Here is a 26189-nt window from a genome sequence, read left to right as displayed (position 1 = left end):
TGCTTTTCTGCTTTTTCTTACTAGATTGTTTGCTCTTGAAGTACAGGGACTAGATCACATTCACTTTATGTCCCGATTGCCACTCAGTGGCTGGTACATTATAGCAGCTCAAAAAATGTTTGTTGACTGAATGCATGTGATTTTCATAGGTGGGTTGGTTTGTATTTATTAGACTTATAAAAATTTCTCTGGAAGCTAAAGAAGTGATTTTCTTCTAGGTCTAACATAGTTACTTTGACAAAACAAGATAACAAATTTTAATAGTTATTTTTTTAAGGTGGTGGATCTAGAGCAAAGTCATAATTTTAATTAGTTTAGAGATAAAAATGTTTAAGCTATTTATTATTCCATAGAGTCTTTATAAGGCATATTTTGTAACAAATTGAGAATGTGAATGAAAAATTCTATGTTTTACATGATTCATTAAATTTTATATTTTAGCTTCTTTACACAGATAAGAATTTTGTGATTTGTGCTCCAACTGGTTCTGGGAAAACTGTAGTGTTTGAACTTGCTATAACAAGATTGTTAATGGAAGTACCATTGCCATGGTCAAATATTAAAATTGTTTACAGTAAGTATTTATATATTTTAAGAGTAATAATTATAATAATGAAAAACCATTGAGGCTAAAGTAAGAAACAAATTCAACTCATCAGACTTATTACTTGGTTTTCCATACTTTTTTCATAAAGACAGTCCACATTTGGTCTTACCTGTTACATTAAATTCAAAACACACTTGCTTAGTTATAAATACAAAGTAATATTTGAATTGAGGATTTGGCTCTAACAGGCCTGTTTTTAAAAGGACAGGCAAGATGAACAAATAAAATCAAACGTTTTATAATTCTAGAAATTCCCACAGGAACTCTTCTTTCTTAGGTATATATATTTAAATTTTTCATCAAAGTAATTTATGCACATGGTTAAAAAATCAAGGGTCACAAAAGGGATTATAATGAAAAACAATCTGTTGCTCTACTTCTCTTCACTCTTAGTTACAATTAGGTGAGCAGTCACTTCTTTTTCTATTTTTAGTTCTGTTTGGTGATTACCTTTGTAACTCTGAATAATATGCGTCTGTTGTTAAGTTTTAATTTATAAATATTAGGCAGTACCTAGATAGGTATTTTTATCTTAACTTTATTAACCAGTGCTTTTATGAAAGTAATTTAAAAATTTCACTGGCATTCAAAATAAATATCTTATATTGTTACAGTGGCACCAATAAAAGCCCTGTGTAGTCAGCGTTTTGATGACTGGAAAGAAAAATTTGGACCAATAGGATTGAAGTGTAAAGAACTCACTGGAGATACACTAATGGATGACCTGTTTGAGATTCAGCATGCCCATATTATTATGACAACTCCAGTAGGTGTTATTTATACTTTATTATTTTCATGGTTTATTAGAAAATAGCTATTTCTCTTCACCAAGAAAAAATGTTAAAAGAAAATACAAAGTAGAAAAATATATTTGTAATGTAATAAAATAAACAAAAGGTAAATATTCAGGATATATAATGAATACTTACAAATTAATTAGAAAAAGACAGCCGACAACCAAATAGGAAAAATAGACAAAAGATATGAATAGACAATTTGTTATTGTAGATAATTTATAATCACACTTATTTCTTGTGTTCTTCTACCCAAGTATTATGTGTTGCAGAGGAAGGATCTTGATAGAGCTTAAAAGAGGTAATAAGAGTATCATTTTGAACATTTTTGGTTAAACTTAAAAATAAATGGAAGTTCAATTTTTTAAACACTTGAAAGGCTGTCAAAACCTATACAAATTTTTAAAATTTTTTCACAATACTTTTAAGATGTTAACTAAAATATAGCCCATCATTTGTAACAAGTAAAGTTAAAAATTTCATTGATATCCTAATAATATTTATTACAATCTCTTATGTTAAACCACTTGTACTTTTTTCCCTAGGAGAAATGGGATAGCATGACTAGGAAATGGAGAGACAACTCTTTGGTCCAACTGGTTCGACTGTTTCTCATTGATGAGGTAGTGAACACGTTATTCACTTTCAGAAGTAAACATAAAAAGATGAGTAGAAAAGCAAGACACTTCAACCAAACTATATGTTTGTTTTGTCCCTTTAATTGGAAAATGTTTATTTTTCTAAGGATGAGCATTAATGTTCTTGCAAATTTTAATTAATTAGATAGATTTATTTATTTATTTAAAATTTATCTTTTAAACCAGATTTTATTTATTTATTTTTATAGAGAGGGAAAGGGAAGGAGGGAGAGAAACAGGAATGTGTGGTTGCCTCTCACATGCCCCTTACTGGGGACCTGGCTCAAAATCCAGGCATGTGCCCTGACTGGGAGTCAAATCAGGGACCCTTTGGTTCCCAGGCCAGTGCTCAATCTGCTGAGCCACACCAGCCAGGGCAGATTTTTTTATTTTTATAGCTAATGATTTTTTTCTTGATTTCTTTCTTAGGTACATGTTATAAAAGATGAAAATCGTGGACCAACTCTTGAAGTTGTAGTTAGCAGAATGAAAACTGTGCAATCTTTATCTCATACCTTAGAAAATACCAGTTCTGTTATTCCAATGAGATTTGTAGCTGTGTCTGCAACAATTCCAAATGCTGAGGATGTAAGTTGAAATTCTAGACTGAAATTTTTTATGACTAGTGAAATATTTAGTCATTTTAGTCTTTTTTGTTGTTGTTGTTGTTAGTCTCCTAACCAATTTAATAGAAAGTATGTTGTAGAAAGTAATGTTTAGATTTCATAGGGAAGGCAGTATTAAGGCCATAAAATTTGAGTAATTATTTATAATAAAACATTTTTTGGTACAAGCCTGTTGTTTACTAGTATCTAAAAGACTTAGTTTCATATACCTCGTAATAACATGACTCTTAATATGTTATGGCATTTGGAACCAGCTGACTCTAGTTGTATAGCAGAGTATGATAGAGAGTAAAAGTAAGTGTTTAGTTTATTACCCCAGTAAGTGTTTGGTCCACCTTTCCCAATTCTGTGTGCCTAGCATTGTGATAAATACTAATGATAGATGCAAAAGTAAAAACATACAGACCCTGTCATTGAGGATAATATATACAATATGTCCTATGTTTTTCTTCATTTTTTCCTCAAATTTGAAAGATGTTACAATTCCTCTCTGCTTTCTCATGTTTACTTCTCAGCCTACTATAATGTGACTTTTTCTTCCTGCTACTACTTAGGAATTGTTTTCACAAATAGCTGCTACATTGTCTAATCCAATGGAAAACTTGGCTATTATTTTTAATTTGACACAATTAGTCATTTTTGTTCTTAAAAATGAGAACTTTTTTATATTTAAGACTAATGGAGAACATTTTAAAGTATATATAAACAATAAAAACCCAAGTTCTCAATTTTTCCCTAAATTAAGGTCTTTATCATTGGCCTACTGCTATTCTTGAATTGTAAATTCTTATGTGAGCTCATCCCTAACCATGATGGCATTGAAAATGTTTCAATAATTTTTCCCGTGCAACTAGAAACTCATTAATCCACCTTCCAGTCAGAGCAATGGTCAGGTTCATAGAAGGGCATGAACCCTGACTACTAAGCCGACTATATGAAGATAAGGATTGCTCACCACACAGTTCCAACTAGTGACTCTAGCACTGAGTCTGACATGTGCTTCTGGCACTGCCATCTCTCAAGTATTTATTTGCTTTTCATTCAAAACTTGTCAACCCTTACCAATCTAAGCTAACCTTCTTTTTGCTACTCTTCAGCCAGCATTTAAGACAACACAGTGGTGTCAGCCGTTTCTAGACATAGTTCTGAAAAAGCAAAGAAATTACAGGGATAGTGAGAAATTCAGTTTCTCTGCCAAAATCAATTTAATTTTACTTTGGAGTCTTAATAAGGAAAAGGAAACAAATTAATAATAATTAATTGGAAGTTTACCATGGTAAAAAGTGTATATAATCTTGAAATACTGCTGTTGATAATACAATATTTATCAATATATCAATAGAATAGTGTCAATGAACTACCATTAATATTGCAAAAGACTATGATTAAATGTTTTTATACTTCTGGTTTAATGTGGTCTATAATTGGGTTATTTTTAGTCGTAAAACTTTATTAGAAAAAACCTCAATGTATACATTTCTATTATTTAAAGATTGCAGAATGGCTTTCAAATGGTGAAAGACCTGCTGTATGTCTGAAAATGGATGAGAGACATAGACCAGTGAGACTTCGGAAAGTGGTCCTTGGATTTCCCTGCTGTAGTAACCAAACTGAATTCAAGTTTGATTTAGCCCTCAACTATAAAATCGCCAATGTTATACAGACATACTCTGATCAGAAACCCACACTTGTGGTATGAATTTTGGTTGCTTATTTTTTAATGTAATGCCCAGCTTTTAATATAGATTTTTAATATAAAACTTATTCATTCATTTTTAGTTTTGTGCAACAAGGAAAGGCGTGCAACAAGCTGCTTCTGTTCTTGTGAAAAATGCTAAATTTATTATGACTGTGGAACAGAAACAGAGGTATATTTTTTCATCTTTTTCTTGGAGGTAGAAAGACTTCTAGGGATCATGCAGATGAGATCAGAAAACTGGGTGAATTTTATAACCTTTTCAAGTTTCTTGACCCTCTACCTCAGTTTTCTCATCTGTAAAATAAGCATAATAGTAATTTGGAGGATTGAGTGAGATAATAAATCTTAGGGCAACTATGATCCTGTCTTTTTTATTTCATAGCTAGATTTCTTGACAGGGTATTCATATTGTTGTTTTCATCTTTTTTTTATCCACATTCAGTCCAGCATCTGTTGTAATCTTTTGCCAAAGGGGATCTTACTAATTCATCTCTCAGGAGCCTCTAACACATTCCCACTTTATTTAAAAACTCTGGACTTTGTGCTTCCATGCTCATTATCTACCCACTTTCTTCCTACTTTGCTGGTAGCTAATTCTTAGTCCTTCTTTCGCCTCTTCTACCCAAGTCTCAACATTTTAACTTTAAAAATGTTAACATTCTAGCCCTGACCAATGTGGCTCAGTTGGTTGGGTGTCGTCCCACAAAGTGAAAGGTCACTGGTTCAATTCCCTGTCAGGGCACAGGCCTTGGTTGTAGGTTTGGTTTTCGGTTGGGGTGTGTATGAGAGGCAACCAGTCAATGTTTCTCTCTCATGTCAATGTTTCTGTTCCACTCTTTCTTTTACCCTTCCCCCTCTCTAAAAAAATAAATAAAATCTTTAAAAAATAAATTAAGAAAATATAATTTAAAAAATGTTAACATTCTAGGGGTTCTGTCCAACTTTTATTCTTTCTAATTCCACACAACTAGGTATTTGTATCTAGGTATTTGTATCACATGGGTTCAGACTATATATGTACACACATTTATGTATGTCTGTGAATTCCTAAACTTTCAGCTCCAACCCAGACCTTCATTCTGAGCCCTATGTCTACAGTCTACCTGCCTAACTGACATCTCCAATTGTACATCTGTAGGCATCTCAAATTCATTATGTCCAAACAGAACCTTGGTTCTTTTTCTGAAACCAGCCTTTCCTCCAGTGTTCCCCATCTTAATTACCCATCATCTATCTAGTTATTTGCAGCAGAAATCTATCATTGACTTCTCCCTCACTTTCCTTCCGATAGGCAGTCAGTTACTAAGTCCTATTTATTCTTACTTCTAAATATATCTTAATTATTTTGTCTCCATTAGCTTGCCACCTCTCTAGTTCAAGTCACTATTAGTCTATTGCCTGTTATCTGTTGGCCACACACACACACAGTATTTCTAATTTAGTCTGTTATCTACATAGCAGAGTGATTGTTTAAAATTAGAAATCTAAGTATGTCAGCGTCCTGCTTAAATCCCTTTAATAGTTTTTTACTGTCTTTAGGATAAAATCCTAAATCCTTAATATGGCCTGCATTACCCTGTGTAATGTGGTGTCTGGATAATTCTCCAGACTCCTCATGACCAGCTCCCCCACTACTCACTATACTCAATTAATTATATTTTAATTATACTCAAGCCATATTGGACTCTCTGTTCTATAAATGCACCAAACCCAAAGCCCTATACAGGGCTTTCCTAGATTGTTTTCTTTGCCTAGGATGGGTTTTTTTTTTGTTATTGATTGTTTGTTTTCTACCTAACTCTTACTCATCCTTAAAAATTTTACCTTTAATGTCAGTTTCTTGTGAAGTGTTCAGTGATCTTCAGTTTCCCTTTATTTACTTTTTATAGATACTTGTACTTTTTATTTCATAGCACTTGCTATAATTGTTTAATTTTATTTTAATATGTTTAATAAACTGATTGAGGAAAGGAGGACTTATGATAATCTTATTTATAGCTCATTCATAGTAGTTCTCACCAGAGTGCCAGTAAATGGTTACTACTTAATTAATATTAGCATATTGTTATGATTAATAACAACTTTGGGACTCAATAAACTTGTTTAGTTATAGACCTCAGACTAAAATTGGATTGGATGATTAAATGTATATATGAGCAAATATGATTTTCTAACTAATTTTGTATAGGGAGGATGTGCTTTCCTGCACTTTGGACCAGTCTATCCCACAGCCTCCACCTCTGGTCACTTTGTCAACCAAAGATGTGTATCAAGCCTAGAGGACATCGCTCTAGTTTTCTGACATTCTTTGTCTTTCTGTTCAGTAAAGATGGTTCATTGGCCATCTTGTCTAATACAGAATTACCTATGTAGCTATTTATTCATACTCTATATACTGTTTTCATAATTTTACTTCCATGTGAAGGATTTAATTTCATCCCCTTAGTTACTGCCACATGAAAAAAATCTTTACGGTTTGAAGCATGTAAAGTAGTGCTTTCATGACAAATATCTGTAAAGCATGACTAAGCATAAGATATAGGAAAGAACCAGAGAGAGTGAGAAAAACCAAGGAATTGCTCACAGCCAAAAACTAGATGGCATATGAGAGGCAGACAGAAAGGGAAAAAGTGAAATTAGTGCTGCCTCCATGATAATACCATAGATTTCTTTCTATCCACCTTTGTTTTACACCCCAAAGAATATTTATCAAATATCACAGCCAGTCTTTACTAAAAACAATAAATAGAAGAGAGAATTGAAGAGAATCTCATTTATATGTTCTGTTTTTGTTTCATTCCCTCAGAAAAGCATAAGTGAAATGGAATGGAATGCCATTTTGAGTTGGTATAGACTAGGAAAAGACACTACTGCTTATGTCAGTTCCCATTTAACCAGTCACATTCTAGCAACTCCCACAAGGCTTTTTTTTGTCTATCAAGCCCCACATTTTATTACAAAGGCTTCCAAATCTGTCTAACATGCCCCACTTTTTTGGGCTTTGGCCTCTTTAGCTTTTTATTAAATAACTTTTCTCTTGTATTGTGCATTTAAATAATAAAATATTTCTATATATTAAAATATTTAGTTAACTTCAGGAAGCTAATTGGTAGTGTACTTATTGTGAGAATGTCTCCTGAGCCTTTAGTTTTAGTCAGAATACTCCTTGGCTATTTGTGGCCACAGATCAAACATATTGGAAGAATATATGCATCAGTTGGGTCATTTTGCTGGTAAAAATGATGCAATGGTGTCATAATTGATAGTTTTTATACCAGCCACACTTGGTTTTATAACATTCTTGATTATTAATTTTCTAAATGTTTTTAACAAAGATAGAGGTTCAAAAACAAGTTTACCAGTTCATTATAAAACTAGTAATAGAGTAAAGGAAAAACTGGAATTTTTAGAAAAGTATAGGTATAGAGTAAATAGGCTATAAGTAGCTATCAGTTTGGAGCCTTCTGTTTGTTGGGTGAATAAGCCAGTTGATCAAATTGGGCTATGTGATGTTTAGTCAGAAACAGATATGGCTATCAAATGAGACTTGTTTTCTTGCTCACAAATTAACTTTTAAATCAGTTTAAAAAGCTTACAGAATTCTTGAGCAATGTTGGCATCATTCACAGAGATAACTAATGGCCTCCCAAGATAAATATTTAATAAATATTTAGCCTTTTTTTGCCAAACCTATTTATGTGAGGAACTGAAATAGGTAACATACACGTAACTTTAAAACTAATCCATCCCTGGCTGGTGTGTCTCAGTGGATTGGCACGGAAGTGTAAGCCAAAGGGTCACTGGTTCGATTGCCAGCCAGGTCCCCATTGGGGGGCATGTGAGAGGCAACCACACACTGATGTTTCCCTCTCTTCCTCCCTTCTCTTCTGTCTAAAAATAAATAAATAAAATACTTACAAAAACAAAACTAGTATCCATTCCATCCTTTCTCTATTATCCTGTTCTCTGCTGCAGACAAATTAGCTCATTTTGTTCCAGATAATCTTTTTTTTTACACAGAAATGTGTCATAATTCCTTTCTCATTTCTTACCTAGTTACTTAAGGATAGTTTCTCTCTCTTTCAATTCCCTTCTTTCTTTACTCATTGCCCTTTCTTTCTTTATCCTAATTTTTTAATTCCTGTTTTTTTTCAGGAATACAATGCTGGTATTAGAAACAGCATGAAGTTAAACACCCAGATTTGAGTGGCAGTGCTGCCACCTTACTAGCTGGGTACCACTGGGCGTATCACTTCACTTCTCTCAGCTTCAGTTGCTTACTCAGGGTTGGATACGTGGGAATCAACCATCTATCTCACCATATTAATGTGAGAATTAGATATGACAACATATCTAAGATACCTAACAGTGTGCTGCACGTAGTTTGTACTTAATACTAGCATGTCCTTTCCCTTCTCCTGTTTATTACATTATGAATCCTTTTAAACAGTTGTGAATGTTATTTTAAAAAATGCCTGCTAGTGTCATATCTGCAACAAGGAAATAGAAAACTGAAAATTTGGAGGTTCGTAGACATAATTAAGAACCAACCCTACCAACCTACAAAATCTTCTAAAGTACCCAGACTTCCTTTTCAAATTGTCAAGAAAATCTCTTTCTTTTCTCTTCTAATCTAGTTTAAGTGCCATATCTCAGGCCACAATAAACCACTATTTCTTATTTCCATCTTTTTTATTACTTACTAGTTATATAGTAGAGGTTTAAAATTGTTATTACTATAAATATTTTTCAGGCAGATTATAGGAGTAGGCTTATATTTTGATCCATGAACATAATCACCATTTATAATGTTTTTTCCTGTGGAAAATGAGTGTTTCAAATTACTGGTTTAAAAGTGAACTTTCACTGTTACAGCTGATAAATTAGGGACTTCTTTTTTTTTTTTAGGTTTGTACATTTTACCTACCTCTCTGAATTTTCTCCCGCTCCCCAGCCCCTGGCAACAAATTTTTAATGTATTTGGATGAATTCAACTTTATTTATTCTTTCTCCCTTTTTTTGGTAGATTTCACATGCAAGTGATACCATGCACTATTTGTCTTTCTCTTCCCATAATGCCCACTTTCAATTTCACTTAGCATAATGCCCTCCAGGTTCATCCATGTTGTTGCAAAAAGCAGAATTCCCTTCTTTTCTAGGGCTAAATAATATTCTAGTCATTTATATGCATCACATGTTCTTTATCCATTCATCTGTCAATGGACACTTAGGGTTGTTTCCATACTCGGCTATTGTGAAATAATGCTGCAATGAATATGGGGGTACAGATACCTCTTTGAGATACTCATTGTGCATCATTTGGATATAACCCAGAAGTGGGATTTCTGGGTCTATTTGTAAATTGTAGCAGAACCTCTGTGCTGTGTTCCATACTGGTTGTACCAGTTTATATTCCTACCAACAAGGCATAGGGCTCTCTTTTCTCCATATCTTCGCCAGCACTTATTATCTCATCTTTTTGATAATAGCCATTCTAACAGGTATGAGGTATAATCTAATTGTGGTTTTGGTTTGCATTTCCCTGATGATTAGTGATGTTGAGCACCTTTTAATGTACTTTGGCCACTTGTTTGTCTTTTTTGGGGGAAAAATTTCTATTCAGATCCATTGCCCATTTTTAAATTAGGTTATTTTACATTTTTGCTAAATTGTGAAATTGGGGACTTTTGAGTATGAAGGTTAGATTTTTCTCTACTTTTTAAAGGTGGTTTTCAAATAAGGATATTATGAAAATATTTTTATATCTTTAAGATTAAAATAATAAACTAAGAGTTTATTTTGATATTCATGGGAATAACTCAATAATTTTATGGTATTTTTACATAGGTTACAGAAGTATACATATTCCATAAGAGATTCAAAACTGAGAGGTAGGTTTAGAGGTAACTGTTGCATAGTATTTCAGCTATAGTTAAAAAGAGTCAATAGCTAATGAAATATTAACAGTACATAACATGACATATCTCCATTGTAGATTTCTTCATACATGGTATTGCTTATCATCATGCTGGTATGGAACTGTCGGATAGGAAAGTAGTTGAAGGAGCTTTTACTGTTGGAGATCTACCAGCTCTTTGTAAGTAAAATATATTTTTGTGGGTATTATAAGATATTTTGGAAGATTATTTTTAAGAGGATAAAAGAAAAAACTCAAGTAGTGACTTATTTATGCTTTTTGTCAAGTCCAGTGTTATGTAAGTGTTCCTGCATGTACATGCTATAGTAAACTTGTTGCCATTTTAGTTCTTTATCATGTTATTGAGCATAGTGCAACTTGAACGAAAAGTAAGAATTTAATCATTTTAAAAGATGTATAATTTTATATTGTAATGTTTTTTTCATTTTAAATAAATTCCCGGTTTGGGATTCTATTTTGTTTATAAAAATATATCCTTTATAAGAAAATGTCTACCTGAAGCATTAATATTCTATGTCTTGAAAGTAACATTCCTTAATCTGATGCAGTTACTACCAGTACTTTAGCTATGGGAGTAAATTTGCCTGCTCACTTAGTAATTATAAAATCTACAATGCATTATGCTGGAGGGATGTTTGAAGAGTACAGTGAAACAGATATTCTACAAATGATTGGGAGAGCTGGCCGACCTCAAGTAAGTCACAGTATTTTACTTTTTGTAACATTTTAAAGACAAAGTAAAAAGCAAAAATCCTTTTTTGTGTATTTTTTGCTAAACAAAAGATTAAGTTTTCGTATTTGGTTTAGGTCTAAAAATAAATGTCACTGAGAAAATCTGCTTTAATGAAAGAATAGAAGTAAAACAAGTCTCACCAAGAAAGACACTCCCTCCAGTCAGTGGTTGGTTGCTGAATGTTTGGGTTTATGAATGTGTATGCTGTTAAGGGTTTTCTTGGTTTTGAGGGGTTTTTGTTTTGTTTTGTTTTTTTTATTCTGACTGGAGATACTTTTGGCATTTTTGTGTGGGACAGTTTTTCATTGTGTAGGACTGTCATGCACTGCAGAATATGTAGCATCCCTGCATCCTAGCACCAAATGCCACTAGTGGCCCCCAGGTATTGTGACAATAAAAAATCAACTCATACACATAACAAAACGTCCTACTCTGACAAATACTTGAGTAAAGAAGTCATTCATACAGGTTCTAAGGAAACATTTAGGAAAAATATCTTTTCTAAGAATGTCAAAACATTGTTGTAAACAAATCTATGATTTTTGTAGGATAAATTAGATTATATGTAAACTACACAAAATATTACAACTTCTATACAGTTATCCAAGATTGTTTTGATTTCACCACTGCCAAAATTATGTTACAGTGAAACCAAAATGGTGTTTTTACATCTATACTCTTGGAAGATTTTTAAATTAAATTTTCAGTTAATATTCAAATTCAGAAGCATTTTTAAGGCCTTTTTGACCTGTTATTTGAGACAGGGGACTGTTTAATATAAAATCAAAGTCTTGAGCATTGAAGAGGACTGGTGTCAGCATGTGCTCATGTTTACTGAATTTCTCTCTCTGTGTGTATGTGTATCTTTTCCCCCCAGTTTGACACTACAGCCACTGCAGTTATTATGACTCGGTTAAGTACAAAAGAGAAGTATATTCAGATGTTAGCTTGTAGTGACACTGTAGAAAGCAGGTAATACCGAAAATGTTCCTAAAAATATATTGTTAATGTAGCCTATGATATGTATTTTAATATATTAAAAGGAAATTTGGTTAGGGGCTTTTCTAAGCTATGTGTTTAAAGCTTGTCTATAATCTTAATTAGAAAATTTGTGTCTTTTTAAGAAATTTAATAGTTAAAAAACACTACAATATTTTTATTCAGCAATGTTTCTTAGCATGTGGTAGCATGTGTCCTTGTTATAAAAGTACAAATTAGTCATAAGAGGAATATAATTTTCACAGCTCTTTATATGTTAACATTTTGTTTAATGATAAAGAAATAGGCAAGCTGAGATCTTTTAGTTATTTGATTATAATACTCTTGGAGGAAATAGGATATAATTCACTCCCTACCTTTTAAAAAAGATTTTATTTTTTTAATTTGTTTTTAATTATAGTTGCTATACAACATATCATATATTAGTTTCAGGTGTAGAACAGTAATTTAGCATTTATGTGCCTTACCAGGTGATTACCACAGTAAGTCTAGTAATCATCTATCACCATACATAGTTATTAACATGTTATTGACTCCATTCCGTATGCTATACATTATATCCCTATGACTTATTGTATTACTGGACATTTGTACTTCTTCATTCCCTTCCCTCTTTCTGTCTAACCCCCCACCTCTGTCCCACTGGCAACCATTCATTTGTTCTCTGTATCTGGGAGTTTGTTTTTGTTTCATTTTGTTTGTTTTATTTATCTTTTGATTCTACATATATGTGAAATAATAAAATATTTGTTTTTCTTTTTTCTTTTTTTAAATATATTTTATTGATTATGCCATTACAGTTGTTCTATTCCCCCCCTTCATTCCCCTCCACCCGCACCCTCCCTCCCCCACCATTCTCCCCCCCTTAGTTTATAACCACGTGTCTCAAGTTCTTTAGATTCTATATTTCCCCCACTATTCTCGCCCTCCCCCCTATCTATTTTCTACCTAGCATCTATGCTATTTTCTGTGCCTTCTCCCCCCTTCTCCCCCTCCCACCCCCCTATTTCTAACCCTCCATGTGTTCTTCATTTCTATGGCTCCACTCCTGATCTAGCTGTCCTCTTGGTTTGCTTTTGTTTTAGGTGTGGTTGTTAATAACTGTTGAGTTTGCTGTCCTCTCACTGTTAATATTTTTCATCTTCTTTTTCTTATATAAGTCCCTTTAGCATTTCATATAATAAGGGCTTGGTGATGATGAACTCCTTGAACTTGACCTTATCTGAGAAGCACTTTATCTGTCCTTCCATTCTAAATGAAAGTTTTGCTGGATAAAGCAATCTTGGCTGTAGGTCTTTGGATTTCATGACTTGGAATACTTCTTTCTAGCCCCTTTTTGCCTGTAAGGTCTCTTTTGAGAAATCCGCTGACAGTCTGATGGGTACTCCTTTGTAGGTGACTGTCCCCTTATCCCTTGCTGCTTCTAGGATTCTCTCCTTCATTTTAGTCTTGGCTAATGTAATTATGATGTGCCTTGGTGTGTTCCTTCTTGGGTCCAACTTCTTTGGCACTCTCTGAGCTTCCTGGATTTCCTGGAAGTCTATTTCCTTTGCCAGACTGGGGAAGTTCTCCTTTATTATTTGTTCAAATACGTTTTCCACTCGTGGCTGTTTCTTTCCCCCTTCTGGTACCCCTATAATCCGGATGTTGGAACGTTTAAAGATGTCCTGGAGGTTCCTAAGCCTCTCCTCATTTTTTTGAATTCTCATTTCTTCATTCCTTTCTGGTGGGATGTTTTGTTCTTCCTTCTGGTCCATTCCATTGATTTGAGTCCCCGTTTCCTTTCCATCACTATTGGTTTCCTGTGCATCTCCCTTCATTTCAATTAGTTTAGCCTTCATATGTTCCTCTAATTTGTGACTTTGTTCCTCTAATTTGTGACTATAATCTACCAGTTCTGTGAGCATCCTGATAAATAGTGTCTTGAATTGTGCTTCTGAGAGGCTGGCAATTTCTCGGTCGCTTAGAGTTATTGGCTCTGGGACTTTGAGTTCTTCTTGTGCCATCTTTTGGGCTGTCCATGCCTGTTACGTAGCAGGAGCAGGATCGGAGCCCTAGGTTTTCACCAGAGCAGGGCAACTCAGTCGCTGGGTTGTGACGCTGTATGTGGGGGCGGGGTCAAAGAGGGACTATGGCGTCATGTCCGCCTCCTGCCACCGCGGCCCTCACCGGTGCTGCAGTCGCCCATCACCGGGCCCACACGTTTCGTCCCACTGCACGCGCGTGTGCCACCGCCATCAGCCCTCGCCCCCTTGGGCCTGCATGGTCTGTCTCACTGTGCGCGAATATGCGCCCGCAGTCTGCCCCGCACCCCAACTGGTTCCCGTCTGCCTGCGCGCCTGGGTTGGGGGGCCCTGTCCTGCCCGACCCCGCTCGCTGCTGGCTCCGCCCCTCTTACCATCCCCGTTGAACGGTTAGATGTAGTCGGACTTCCGTATAATTCAATTTTCTGTCCTTTGGTTGTGTCTTTGTTTCTCCAAACCTTTGTTGTATTCAAACTTGGTTGTGGGAGAAGGCACAGTGTTTCCACCTATGCCTCCATCTTGGCGGAAGTCCAAAATATTTGTTTTTCTCTGACTTACTTCACTTAGTGTACTACTCTCTAGGTCCATCTGTGTTGTCACCAGTGGCAAGGTTTTATTCTTTTATGGCTGAGTAGCATTCTATTCTATGTTGTGCTATGTTTTCTTTATCCATTTCATCTATGGATGAATACCTAGGTTGCTTCCATATCTTGGCTATTGTAAACATAGAGGTGCACATATATTTTCAAATTAGTGATTTTGTTTACTTCAGGTAAATACCCAGAAGTGGAATTTGTGGGTCATATGGTAGTGAGGAGTTTTCACATTGTTTTCTATAGTGGCTGCACTAATTTACAATTCCACCAATACTGCACAAGTGTTCCCTTTTCTCCATATCCCTGTCAACACTTGTTATTTATTGTCATTCCCCACTTCTTTTTAAAGCAATAATGTCTTCTAGACCCATGGAATGGAAAGAAATCTGTAATATTTTTAAAAGTTGAACTGACATAATGGTTTTCTCTTAAACTTTTGAAAATTAATTTATCGTAATGAATTATTAAAGTAGCAATGAGTATATTATTCAATTATATTATTGAATTATTTTAAGTATCATTGAAGTTTAAAACAGTAAGAGCTATTGCATTAAAATACCTATTACTAATGCAAAGATTTTTTTTTCCCCATTAGTTTACACAGACATCTTATTGAGCATTTAAATGCAGAAATAGTATTGCATACCATCACAGATGTAAATATTGCTTTGGAATGGATACGATCAACTTTGCTTTATATCAGAGCCTTGAAAAATCCATCTCATTATGGTTTGTTATTTTATTTGGAAAAGTCATAATTTTTTCAAGTCAGTTGGAACTATACTTACTTTAGTAGGTCACAAAATAGATTATAGAAACTGATAGGTAACAGAAACAAAAGCAACAACAATCATAAGTACATTTAGAGGCAAGAATAGACAAAAGTGAGACATCTTAATTATTTCACTTCTAGTCTGTGAAATCACTACTAAAAATAGACATTTTAGAAAAAAATTAACTCTAAAAAATAACAAAAATGCATAAAATAATTTTTAAAAATTCTTGAATTTTATTTGAACTGGTGTTGAAATCAAAGTATATAGTACTACTGTTGCTGCTGGAATTTTCATTCTGCTTCTAAAGCTAACACATACCTAGTTATGTTGCTTCTAGAGGGTCCTTTCATGTGGTGCAGATTGTAACACAAACATAATTGAGATTGCTGTATATCAAATTAAAATTCAACTTGTTGCAATACCATTCTAATGGACACAGGTTCAAAATATTCAGATTGTTAAGGAAAAATAGTACATAGAGTACTCCTGGTATCTGTTATACAATCACATAAGGACAGGATAAGCCATTTGGTGTATTGGAAGAATTTCAACATAGTGGTTATTTTCTACAGATCTCTAAGCCTCGCTTTAAACTATTAACTTGCTTTAAACTATTAACTTGCTTTAAACTAATAGCGCATAAACTATTTTTATTTAATATTTAGTTGGACTAACTAGAGTATAAACTGAGCCTATAAAGATGAATTCAGTTCTTTCCATTTTATTTTTAATACATTTTTGTAACTTATACAGGTTTTGCATCTGGCTTGAACAAAGATGGAATTGAAGCAAAATTACAAGGTTAGATATACTTCTTAAAAAAATGATATTCTATTCATTTTAATGAAAAAGATCAAGTATTATGAAAGGGAACCCTTTTTGTAAATAATTTTTCTATTTTTTCTTGTGAATTATTTTTTTAAAGTAACCTGTTGTTCAAAAAAAAAACATGAACTGTTTTTTTTCACACCAGAATAAAGCTTGGCACATACACTTTTTTCCCCCTGAATCAGTTTATTTATTAATTCTATCAGAATATCTTTCTTTGTATAATACGTTAACCTGGCTTATTTGTTTTTATTTTTAAAATGACTCTGGTCTTTGAAAATGTTCCATATAGACACAACTATTTATTTTTCTTTTCTAGTTTAATTTTTATTGAAATATAAGCCTAGTTTGGTTGTAGGCTTTTTTAAAAAAGATTTTATTTATTTATCTTTAGAGGGGAAGGGAAGGAGAGAAGTATCAATGTATGGTTGCCTCTCATGAGTCCCCTGCTGGGAACTGGCCTGCAACCCAGGCACATGCCCTGACTGGGAATCCAACCGCGATCCTGTGGTTTGCAGGCCTGTGCTCAATCCACTGAGCTACGCCAGCCAGGGCTATAGGCTTCTTATCCTAATTTGTACGAATGATGTGCTCCTATTAAATACCAGCTTTGTTTTTAGTTTGTCACTCAGTATTTCCTTAACTATCTTTTTTTTAAAGATTTTATTTATTTATCTTAGAGGGGAAGGGAAGAAGAGAGAGAGAGAGAGAGAGAAATATCAGTGTATGGTTGCCTCTCATTTGTCCACTGCTGGGAACCGGGAACTGTCCTGCAACCCAGGCATGTGTCCTGACTGGGAATTGAACCGCGATCCTGTGGTTCGCAGGCCCACGCTCAATCCACTGAGCTACACCAGCCAGGGCTAATTAACTATCTTTTAAAATAACAAAAGATTGTTGAGAATTTATTTGGATTAAAAATGGTTACCTCTTCTTTGTATTGTGACTCTTCCAGTAAAAGAAAAAAAATGCTAGATCTACTAAAAATATTTAGTCAACTTTAATTTATTCTCTACTTGGATACACACATATGACAAATAAAAATGCAGAAATAAAGATGAAATGGTAAAATTATATTGCTTAAAGCATAAGTATATTGTTAAAAGATGTTATAAGCAATAGCATAAATTTATAACACTGCTGTTCAGAAACAACTATAAATAGTTGTATTATTCTCTCTTTAATGCCCAATTTTATAATTGAGTTCTTAAAGCATATATTGATTATAATGACAAAATGCACACAAGAAATTAGATTGTCTCAAGAGGTATCTTGCTATGTTCTGATAACTGTAATGATTTAACTTTTGTTAAATTGGCAAAATCACAACTTATATTAGCCTTATCTTTAGTTATTATAGGGTAGCTAAGTTTTGCCTATAAATAATAGCCCAATTTACTATATAACTGAACTGAATATAATGTTTCAGTGTCATTGGAGGCTTTCCTTACATCTCTTAGAAAGGATCCTTAGCGTAGAACATACTGTTTCTAAATTTGGTGATACTTTCTTACTCAGTATCCTCCAGTAGCTCCCCATCACTTTTAGGATAAAATCCAAACTTTCACCAGAGCCCACAAAGTCCTACTTGGTATCTCTCTGCATATTTCACTGACTTCATCTTTTGTCACTTTCCTCTCTTTTATTCTACTCTGTTTCCCAGTTGGCTCTCTTGCTGTTCCTTACATACATGAAGCTTGTTTCCACTTCAGTTTTTTGCGCTATCTGTTCCTTATTCTTAGAATTCTCACAAATTTTACATGGCCCGCACCTTCATTGTTCAGATATCAGCTTCTCACAGAGGCTCTCCTGGACAACTTTATTTAAACCAACCTTTAAAGAGAGGAAGGCAGAATGATTTCTATGTTGGTAATGATATTTTCATGGTTCTTAGGAAAGCTGATGCATTTATGTATGTTGAAATTTTGGGTGACTGTATCCTTACTTTATATCAGAAAGTATAGAGCTTTATATCAGAAATACACATAAACTTTAGTTAAAAGCTAAAAAAAACCCCATCATTCTCTAGGTCCTTTCTCAGCTTTATTTTCCTTCATAGTACTTTTCAATACCTAAAACTATATTATTTATATTTGTTTATTGATTGCTTTATTCAGTAAAAAGCTCTGAAGGAACCTTGTCTCTTACTACTATAAACCTAAAGCTTAGAATAGTGCTCAGCGTGTAACAGACATTCTTCTTTGGCTGATTAATTTACTGAATGTTAAGTTAATAGTGGGTAATAAGAAAATTAGCAAAAACTTCAAAAGCTCTACTTAACAAAACAATTAAAACTATCAAGCTGCCTAAGCAATGTTCTTAAACCAAAGTATTTCCCAGAGAATCTTGCCTTCCAGGCTGTGTTTTTGTGAGCTGCTACTGTACTTCAGTTCGAACAGGTTGTGGCAATGCCACTCTGCTGTGAAATGTTTCCGTAGCGTGGGACAGAGAGAGCACTCAAAGCAGCAGGTTACAGTAATTGCTCTGATGCCCTTCAATCAGAGAGTAACTTGCATTGCTTCCTCTTCAGAGGTTCCTTCCAAGTAGTAAATAGTGGCATTTTCAGATATGCTGCTGTAAAAACCAAAACCATCAGCTAAAATAGTCATAAGTGTTTGCTTCAGAAGAGGAGCAAACCCAGAAGAGGGGAAAGACTGGTGTTTTTTAGAACAATTCTTTTAGAACTATTTGACTCTATACTTTGTGTGTATATATCTTTGATAAAAGTTAAAAAAAAAGGAAACCACTCTTATTGAATGTCATATATCAAAGTGGTTACTTAGACATAGAGCAAGTTACTTAGCCTCTCTATTGTTTAGTTTCCTAACTTGTACATGAAGTAATATTAATACTGCCTATCTTATTGTGTTATTTTGAGGATTAAATGAGGTAATAAAAATATTATTGTAGAAACTCAAAGTTGTAAATGCTATTTTATTGCTTACTGAGTGTTGTTTTTATTATTTTTATTATTGTTACTATTAGAAAATCTTTTTAGCATATCACTCAGCTTTTATTTAAATGAGCTTTTTTCTTACTGCTTAAATAGGAATTACAGTTTTTTCCACTAAAGAACAGAAACATAACTTTAGCATATTTAAAAATAAATTCTATTTTGTGCTACTTCCTTATTTTACTAAAATAAAAATGTGTTTTCTCCAATTGGACAGAATTATGTTTGAAGAATCTGAATGATTTATCATCTCTGGACTTGATAACAATGGATGAAGGTGTTAATTTCAAACCAACTGGTAATTTTTCCATCATTACTAGTAAATTTAACAATTATTTACTTAATATTAAATAAGAAATTTTGTTGTACTGAATTTAGGTGATGGTAAAGTTAAATTGTGATCTCGTTCTCAACAGGGAGTCATCATTAACATGATAAACTTATACAACAATACTATTTATAAAATTCTAGAGCTTTTAAAAAATTACAATATATTTATTTATTTTATTTACCAATGTTTATTATTTTTATTTTTAATTGTTGTTCGAATACGGTTGTCCCCATTTCCCCCCAATACTCCCTCCCACCTCACCCATCCCCACCTCCCACTGTCAATTCTACCTACCCTGTTTGGCTTTGTCCATGTGTGCTTTGTACATGTTCTTTGATGACCCTTCCCCTTTTCCCCCCTTTATCCCTTCCCCTTCACCTCTGGTTACTGTCAATTTGTTCTTTATTTACATATCTGTGGTTATATTTTGCTTGCTTGTTTGTTTTGTTGATTAGGTTCCTGTTAAAGGTGAGATGATGTGGTATTTGCCTTTCACCACCTGGCTTATTTCCCTTAGCATAATGCTCTCCAGATCCATCCATGCTGTTGGGAAGAATAGGAGCTCCTTCTTTATTTCTTCTGCATAGTATTCTATTGTGTAAATGTACCATAGTTTTTTATCCACTCATTTACTAATGGGCACTTAGGTTGCTTCCAGTACTTGGCTATTGTACATAATGCTGCTGTGAGCATTAGGGTATGTGGGTTCTTTTAAACTGGTGTTTCAGGATTCTTAGGGTATAATCCCAGCAGTGGAATTGCCGGGTCGAAAGGCATTTCCATTTTCAGTTTTCTGAAGAAATTCCATACTGTTTTCCACAGTTGATGCACCAGCCTGCATTCTCACCAACAACATAGTGGGGTTCCTTTTCTCTACCACCTTGCCAGCACTTATTGTTTGTTGATTTGTTTATGGTGGCCATTCTGACCAGTGTGAAGTGGTATCTCATTGTGGTTTTAATTTGCATCTCTCTGATGGCTGCCTCTAGGCCCTCTGTATGTCCTCCTGGGAGAAGTGTCTGTTCAGGTCCTTTGCCCATTTTTTAATTCGGCTGTTTGTCTTCCTGGAGTAGAGTGGTATGAGTTCTTTATATATTTTGGAGATCAAGCCCTTGTCTGAGGTATCATTGGCAATATATTTTCCCATAAAGTAAGTTCCCTTTTCACTTTGCTGATGCTTTCTTTAGCCATGTAGAAGCTTTTTATTTTGATGAGATCCCATTTGTTTATCTTTATGTCCCTTGCTCTAGGGGACATATCAACCCCCAAACACTCAAATTCATGGAGATTGAATAGCATGCTATTAAACAATGAATGGGTTAAGAATGAGATCAAGGAAGAAATAAAAAAGTTCCTGGAAACAAATGAAAATGAACACACAACAGTCCAAAACTTATGGGACACAGCAAAGGCAGTTCTGAGAAGAAATTTCATAGCAATACAGGCCTACCTAAAAAATACAGAAACATTTAAAATAAACAACCTAACCCTACATCTACAAGAACTAGAGGAACAACAATAAACAAAGCCCAGGGCGAGTAGAAGGAAGGAAATAACTAATATCAGAGCAGAATTAAACGACATAGAAACTAAAATAACAGCTCAAGAATAAGCCCTGGCTGGTGTAGCTTAGTGGATTGAGTGTGGGCTTGTAAACCAAAGAATCGTGGTTCAGTTCCCAGTCAGGGTACATGCCTGGGTTGCAGGCCAGTTCCCAGCAGAGGATGCACGAAAAGCAACAATTCATCGATATTTCTCTCCCTCTCTCTTTCCCTTCCCCTCTGAAAATAAATAAAATCTTTAAAAAAAAGAATAAATCGAGGAACTGGTTTTCTGAAAAGATAAACAAAATTGACAAGCCTTTAAGCAGACTCATCAAGATAAAAAAAGAGAACCCAAATAAAATCAGAAATGAAAGAGGAGAGATTATAGTTGATACCACAGAAATACAAAGGATTGTAAGAAATTACTACAAACAACTATATGCCAAGAAATTTGAAAACCTGGGTGAAATGGACAAATTTCTAGAAAAGTATAATCTTCCAAAACTGAATGAAGGAGAAGCAGAAAGCCTGAACAGACTAATAACAGCTGGTGATATCGAAGCAGAAATCAAAAAACTCCCAGCACACAAAAGCCCTCAACTGAATGGTTTCACAGAAGAATTTTACAAAACATTTAAGGAAGAACTAACCCCCATCCTTCACAGACTATTCCAAAAAAACCCAAGAAGAGAGAAGACTCCTGAGCTCTTTTTATGAAGCCAGCATCATGCTTAGCTCCAAACCAGTAAAGACACAATGAAGAAAACTAAAGGCCAGTATCACTAGTGAAAGCTGATGAACATAGACACTAAAATCCTCAACAAAATATTGGCAAACCAGACCCAGAAATACATTAAAAAGATTGTACACCGTAATCAAGTGGGATACATCCCAGGTATGCAGGGATGGTACAATATTCACAAATCAATAAATATAATACATCACATAAACAAAAGGAAAGAGAAAATCACATGATCATGTCAATAGATGCAGAAAAAGCACCCGATAAAGCACAGCACCCATTTATGATAAAAACACTCAGCAAAGTAGGAGTAGAGGGAGCATGCCTTAACATAGTAAAGCCATATACAAGAGACGTACAGCCAACATTATACTCAATGGGCAAAAACTACAGCTTCTTTTTGACAGGCATAGAATTTGTCTTCACTGATTCTGGTGACTTTCAGCAGAAGACTGAAATGCTCAAATCTTTGGGTTGTTTCAAACCTGTAATAACTTGTAGGCATTCTTTCACCATTTCTAAATTATTCAAACATTGATTATCTGGATAGTTACTTATGCTCCCTCTTTTATCTTACTTAGAATGTAATAGAAGAGAGAAATAATGTTTTATAGTTTTTAGCACTCATGATTAGAAGTTTTTTGGAGTATAATATTGACTTCATTATTCCAGCAATTTAACATGAAATACACAAATATAGCTGAACATAGCTAAATTCTCAGAGGAATACATTTTTATAGATGTATTTTTTATATTTTATTTATTTATTTTTAGAGAGAGGGGATGGGAAGGAGAAAGAGTGGGAGAGAAACATCAATGTGTGGTTGCCTCTCATGTGTCCCTACTGGGAACCTGGCCTTCAACCCAGGCATGTGCCCTGACTGGTAATCGAACCGGCGACCCTTTGCTTCACAGGCTCGTGCTCAATCCACTGAGCTACACCAGCCAGGGCTATAGATGCCTTTTTACCCAGTCCTCCTCTGGGCCTAGGTTGACCATGTATTTTTGCCTTGAAAGTATATATTATGCAATCCTGATTCTTTGGACATTTTGTCCTTTGTGTTCATACTCAGCAGTCTCTTATTATGCCCTACATCATCCAATTACTTTAAAGAGATCCACAACATATTATACCTATGTATGTGTAGTTTTATGAGGAATTTAACATGCCTTTTTAACCATGGTGGTATTTTTATTAGGATTATTATTTAGGTTAGTGTTCTTTTTACGGCGTTGTATGGATTTTTTAGTGGTTTGCTTCAATAATTTTTTTATAACCCCTGTTAAATTTAGTGTGCAGTTTTACAGAATTTAAGAATTTATAGGAATACACATACCATATATTTACAGGAAATAAATATGTAGGTAAAATACAAGAACAGTATATATTTATTTTAGGCTAAGAACTTTTATTAGGTTTGAGTTGCAGTATTCTTATTATCAATCAGTTTGTTATATTTTCTAATTTCCAGTATGATTTATTTTTTATCTATGGATTTTTTGCAACTGTAATTTTAAATTTCTGTATGTATGATGATTTTTAAGTTATCTTTCTAGCTTTTTGTTTTTGTCATTGTTCTTAATATTTGATATAGTTGCTTTGTAATCAGATAACATGTTCTGTAGGATTACAGTCTTTTGAAATTTGTTGAGATTTGGTTTATGGTCCACTTCATGGTCAGTTTTTGTAAATATTTTGTATATGTTTATCCCTTTGCTTTTAAGCCCTCTTCTAGATAAATATCTAATTATCTAGATAATTACCAAAGAACTAGATAATAGTTCTTTGATGCTTTATAAAAGATACTTTCTGCATTTCATTTAGCTATTTTAGTTGCCTTCAGCAGGAAGATTAATTCATAATTACTTAGTCTGCCATTAATGTAGATGGAAGTCCTTACATAGTATTTTGTGATTTCTTATCCCTATATATTACTAATATTTTCTTTTATCTCTTTCATATTACTTTTTGTATTTAAATTCTTAGCCTCTGTGTTTTAATTCTGCTTCATATGATTTTTGCTTTTAAATTCATCATATGTACAAAAAACATGGATAAAATTTTTTGTATGTTTATATTCTTGTTGAGTTTTTTAGTTATTCTGCCTGGTAATGTGTACAAGAGAAGGGCTCAGAAGTCCATGTCTTATTAGTTTGTGTGAATTTAAGAAGGATTAATGTTCTGAAAATGGTATGTAACTGTAAGAGGCTTGAAAAGTTAGTAAACTGGGTTGCAGATGGAACCTCTGTAGGAGGGAGGGAGAGAAGGAAGGAAATAAAGAGGAATTTGCAGTCCTAAAAGCATTTGGCAAAGCTGATGGGGAATCTTCAAGTTAAAGTTGCCCATCAGAGGAGTCCTTTATCTTACAGACCTAGCCTAATATTCCTGCCATGCTCAGTCCTTGGTTTGGTGTGTCTTTGAGAAGTGTGATATTGGTGTGAACGTGGTGATGCATTCAGAACATAGCAGTGGGGGCCATCAGTCAGAGATACTTCTTGTAGTAGGAGATGTGAGAGGTGCATTCTCGTAGCCTCTACCTTCACCCCAACCCCAACTAGATCATTTTTACTTTGAAGTATCCTGAATTTGCTACTATAAGTATATTCATCATTCAATAGCTATGTTGATAATAAGTTGCTTCATTATTTCTTCCCTTCATTTGCATATCTTTTAGAATTCTTTTCATTCCTTCTTTCTTGACTAAAACATAGCAAGTATCAAGTTTTTTACCAAAATCTTTCATTTTGTCTAGCAGGGAGATAGCCTGTATTAATTTATAAGCACTTAGGATAAGAAGAACATCTTCAAATATACCCTAAAGTTTAATGTATTAGTTCCCTTGATAACCACATTCTTGATGTCTCACACACTGCTCTCAGAAGCTCCATTTTATGAACCACTGAATTACTCACATTTTGGCTGAATGTATTCAACAGCCTCCTAATTGAAAAAGTGGCTTTTAAGCTAGCCTTGCTAATTCTTTATTTCTGATTCTTAGTTCTGTCTTCTGTACCATGGAATTATCTAAGTCTAATGGAATGTCACATTCTTCCTTCAGTAAAACTTGTAGTACATGCATAAATGTTAGCCCTTTCTTTGCGAAGCAGTATGCCATGTTCTTCTTCCCACCTATTTTCTGCTTACAAGACCTGAAATTCTTTCTGATGTTTTTGACAACTTGTAATTGAAACCAGTAACCTTTTAAATGAATTCCATTTACTTATCCCCACTTTACCCACACCCCTACCCAACCCAATGTTCTGTTTCTAAAACAATTTGTATTCAAACTCCAATTTACTTAAAATATTGCTCAAGAATTTTAAGTGATTTTTTTCACAAATCAAATCCAAACTGTAAACTCTTTTAATAGCATTTCAAGGCTCTTTCAGGGCCTCTGTAGTCTGTCATTCATCATGTTTTGATAATACAAGTAGGCAACACTGAATGTTAGACACTGTGCTAAATACTTTACATGTGTTATTGCATTTAATCTTTACAATAAACATATGAGATATGTGTTTCTGTTATTCTCAACTTATATTAAGAAGCTGGTAAAGTAACCTAGGTATGATCAAGCCTATGTTTATCAAGCCCTATCTCTCATAATGGTAGTCTTTTTAACTTTACTCTTTTGATAAACGAGTCTTGATTTTTCCTTAGGTAATAATGGTTTTATTTTCTTTCTGCCAAGACATATTAGTTACTTTTAAATCCTGCTCAAGACCCATTATCTCTGTTAGGCCATCCGACACTGACCATTCTCTTAGGTTTAATTGCCTCTGTTTTTAAGTTGGTATATGTAAACATTATCATTAACTGGACTTTGTTCTGTAGTCCAGTTATTTTGCATATGGTTATCTCCCTAGCCAACCTGTAAATTCAGAGACTCTGTCTTCTAGACTTTCTGGTCTGTCTTTTGTCCCTGATGTCATTATGGGCACAGAATAGATGTTAAAGAAAAGTTTGTTAAACCCAATTAAAAAATGGGCAAGACTTGAACACACACTTCTCCAAGGAGGACATACAGAAGGCCCAGAGACATATGAAAAGATTCTCAGCATCACTAGCCATCAGAGAGATACAAATTAAAGCCACAATGAAATACCACTTCACACTAGTGAGAACAGCCATCATAAACAAATCAGTAAACAACAAGTGTTGGAGAGGATGTGGAGAAAAGGGAACCCTAGTGCACTGTTGGTGGGAATGCAGATTGGTGCAGCCACTATGGTAAACAGTATGGAATTTCCTCAGAAAACTAAAAATGGAACTGCCTTTTGACCCAGCAATTCCACTGCTGGAATTATACCCTAAGAATTCTGAAACACCAATCCAAAAGAACCGAAGTACTCCAGTGTTC

At 34.2% G+C, this 26189-nt stretch overlaps 1 protein-coding gene across 1 annotated transcript in view; it reads left to right on the top strand.

Moving 5' to 3' along the window:
* The window catches only part of HFM1 (helicase for meiosis 1), a 95475-nt gene that overhangs the window by 24936 nt on the left and 44350 nt on the right, over positions 1–26189 (top strand). The window contains exons 7-19 of the mRNA XM_037045528.1: positions 442–574; positions 1222–1373; positions 1947–2024; positions 2469–2627; positions 4158–4358; positions 4445–4533; positions 10212–10255; positions 10360–10461; positions 10851–10996; positions 11913–12007; positions 15250–15383; positions 16184–16231; positions 19429–19509. Of these exons, the coding sequence (XP_036901423.1) occupies positions 442–574; positions 1222–1373; positions 1947–2024; positions 2469–2627; positions 4158–4358; positions 4445–4533; positions 10212–10255; positions 10360–10461; positions 10851–10996; positions 11913–12007; positions 15250–15383; positions 16184–16231; positions 19429–19509 (1462 nt within the window). The remainder of the gene's footprint in view (positions 1–441; positions 575–1221; positions 1374–1946; positions 2025–2468; positions 2628–4157; positions 4359–4444; positions 4534–10211; positions 10256–10359; positions 10462–10850; positions 10997–11912; positions 12008–15249; positions 15384–16183; positions 16232–19428; positions 19510–26189) is intronic.

The sequence above is a fragment of the Sturnira hondurensis genome, unplaced genomic scaffold (assembly GCF_014824575.4).
Source record: "Sturnira hondurensis isolate 20B ecotype Veracruz unplaced genomic scaffold, ASM1482457v3 Scaffold0004322, whole genome shotgun sequence".
NCBI classification, from domain to species: domain Eukaryota; kingdom Metazoa; phylum Chordata; class Mammalia; order Chiroptera; family Phyllostomidae; genus Sturnira; species Sturnira hondurensis.
Note: the sequence above shows the minus strand (reverse complement) of the source record. Positions and strands in the feature narration are given on the sequence as shown.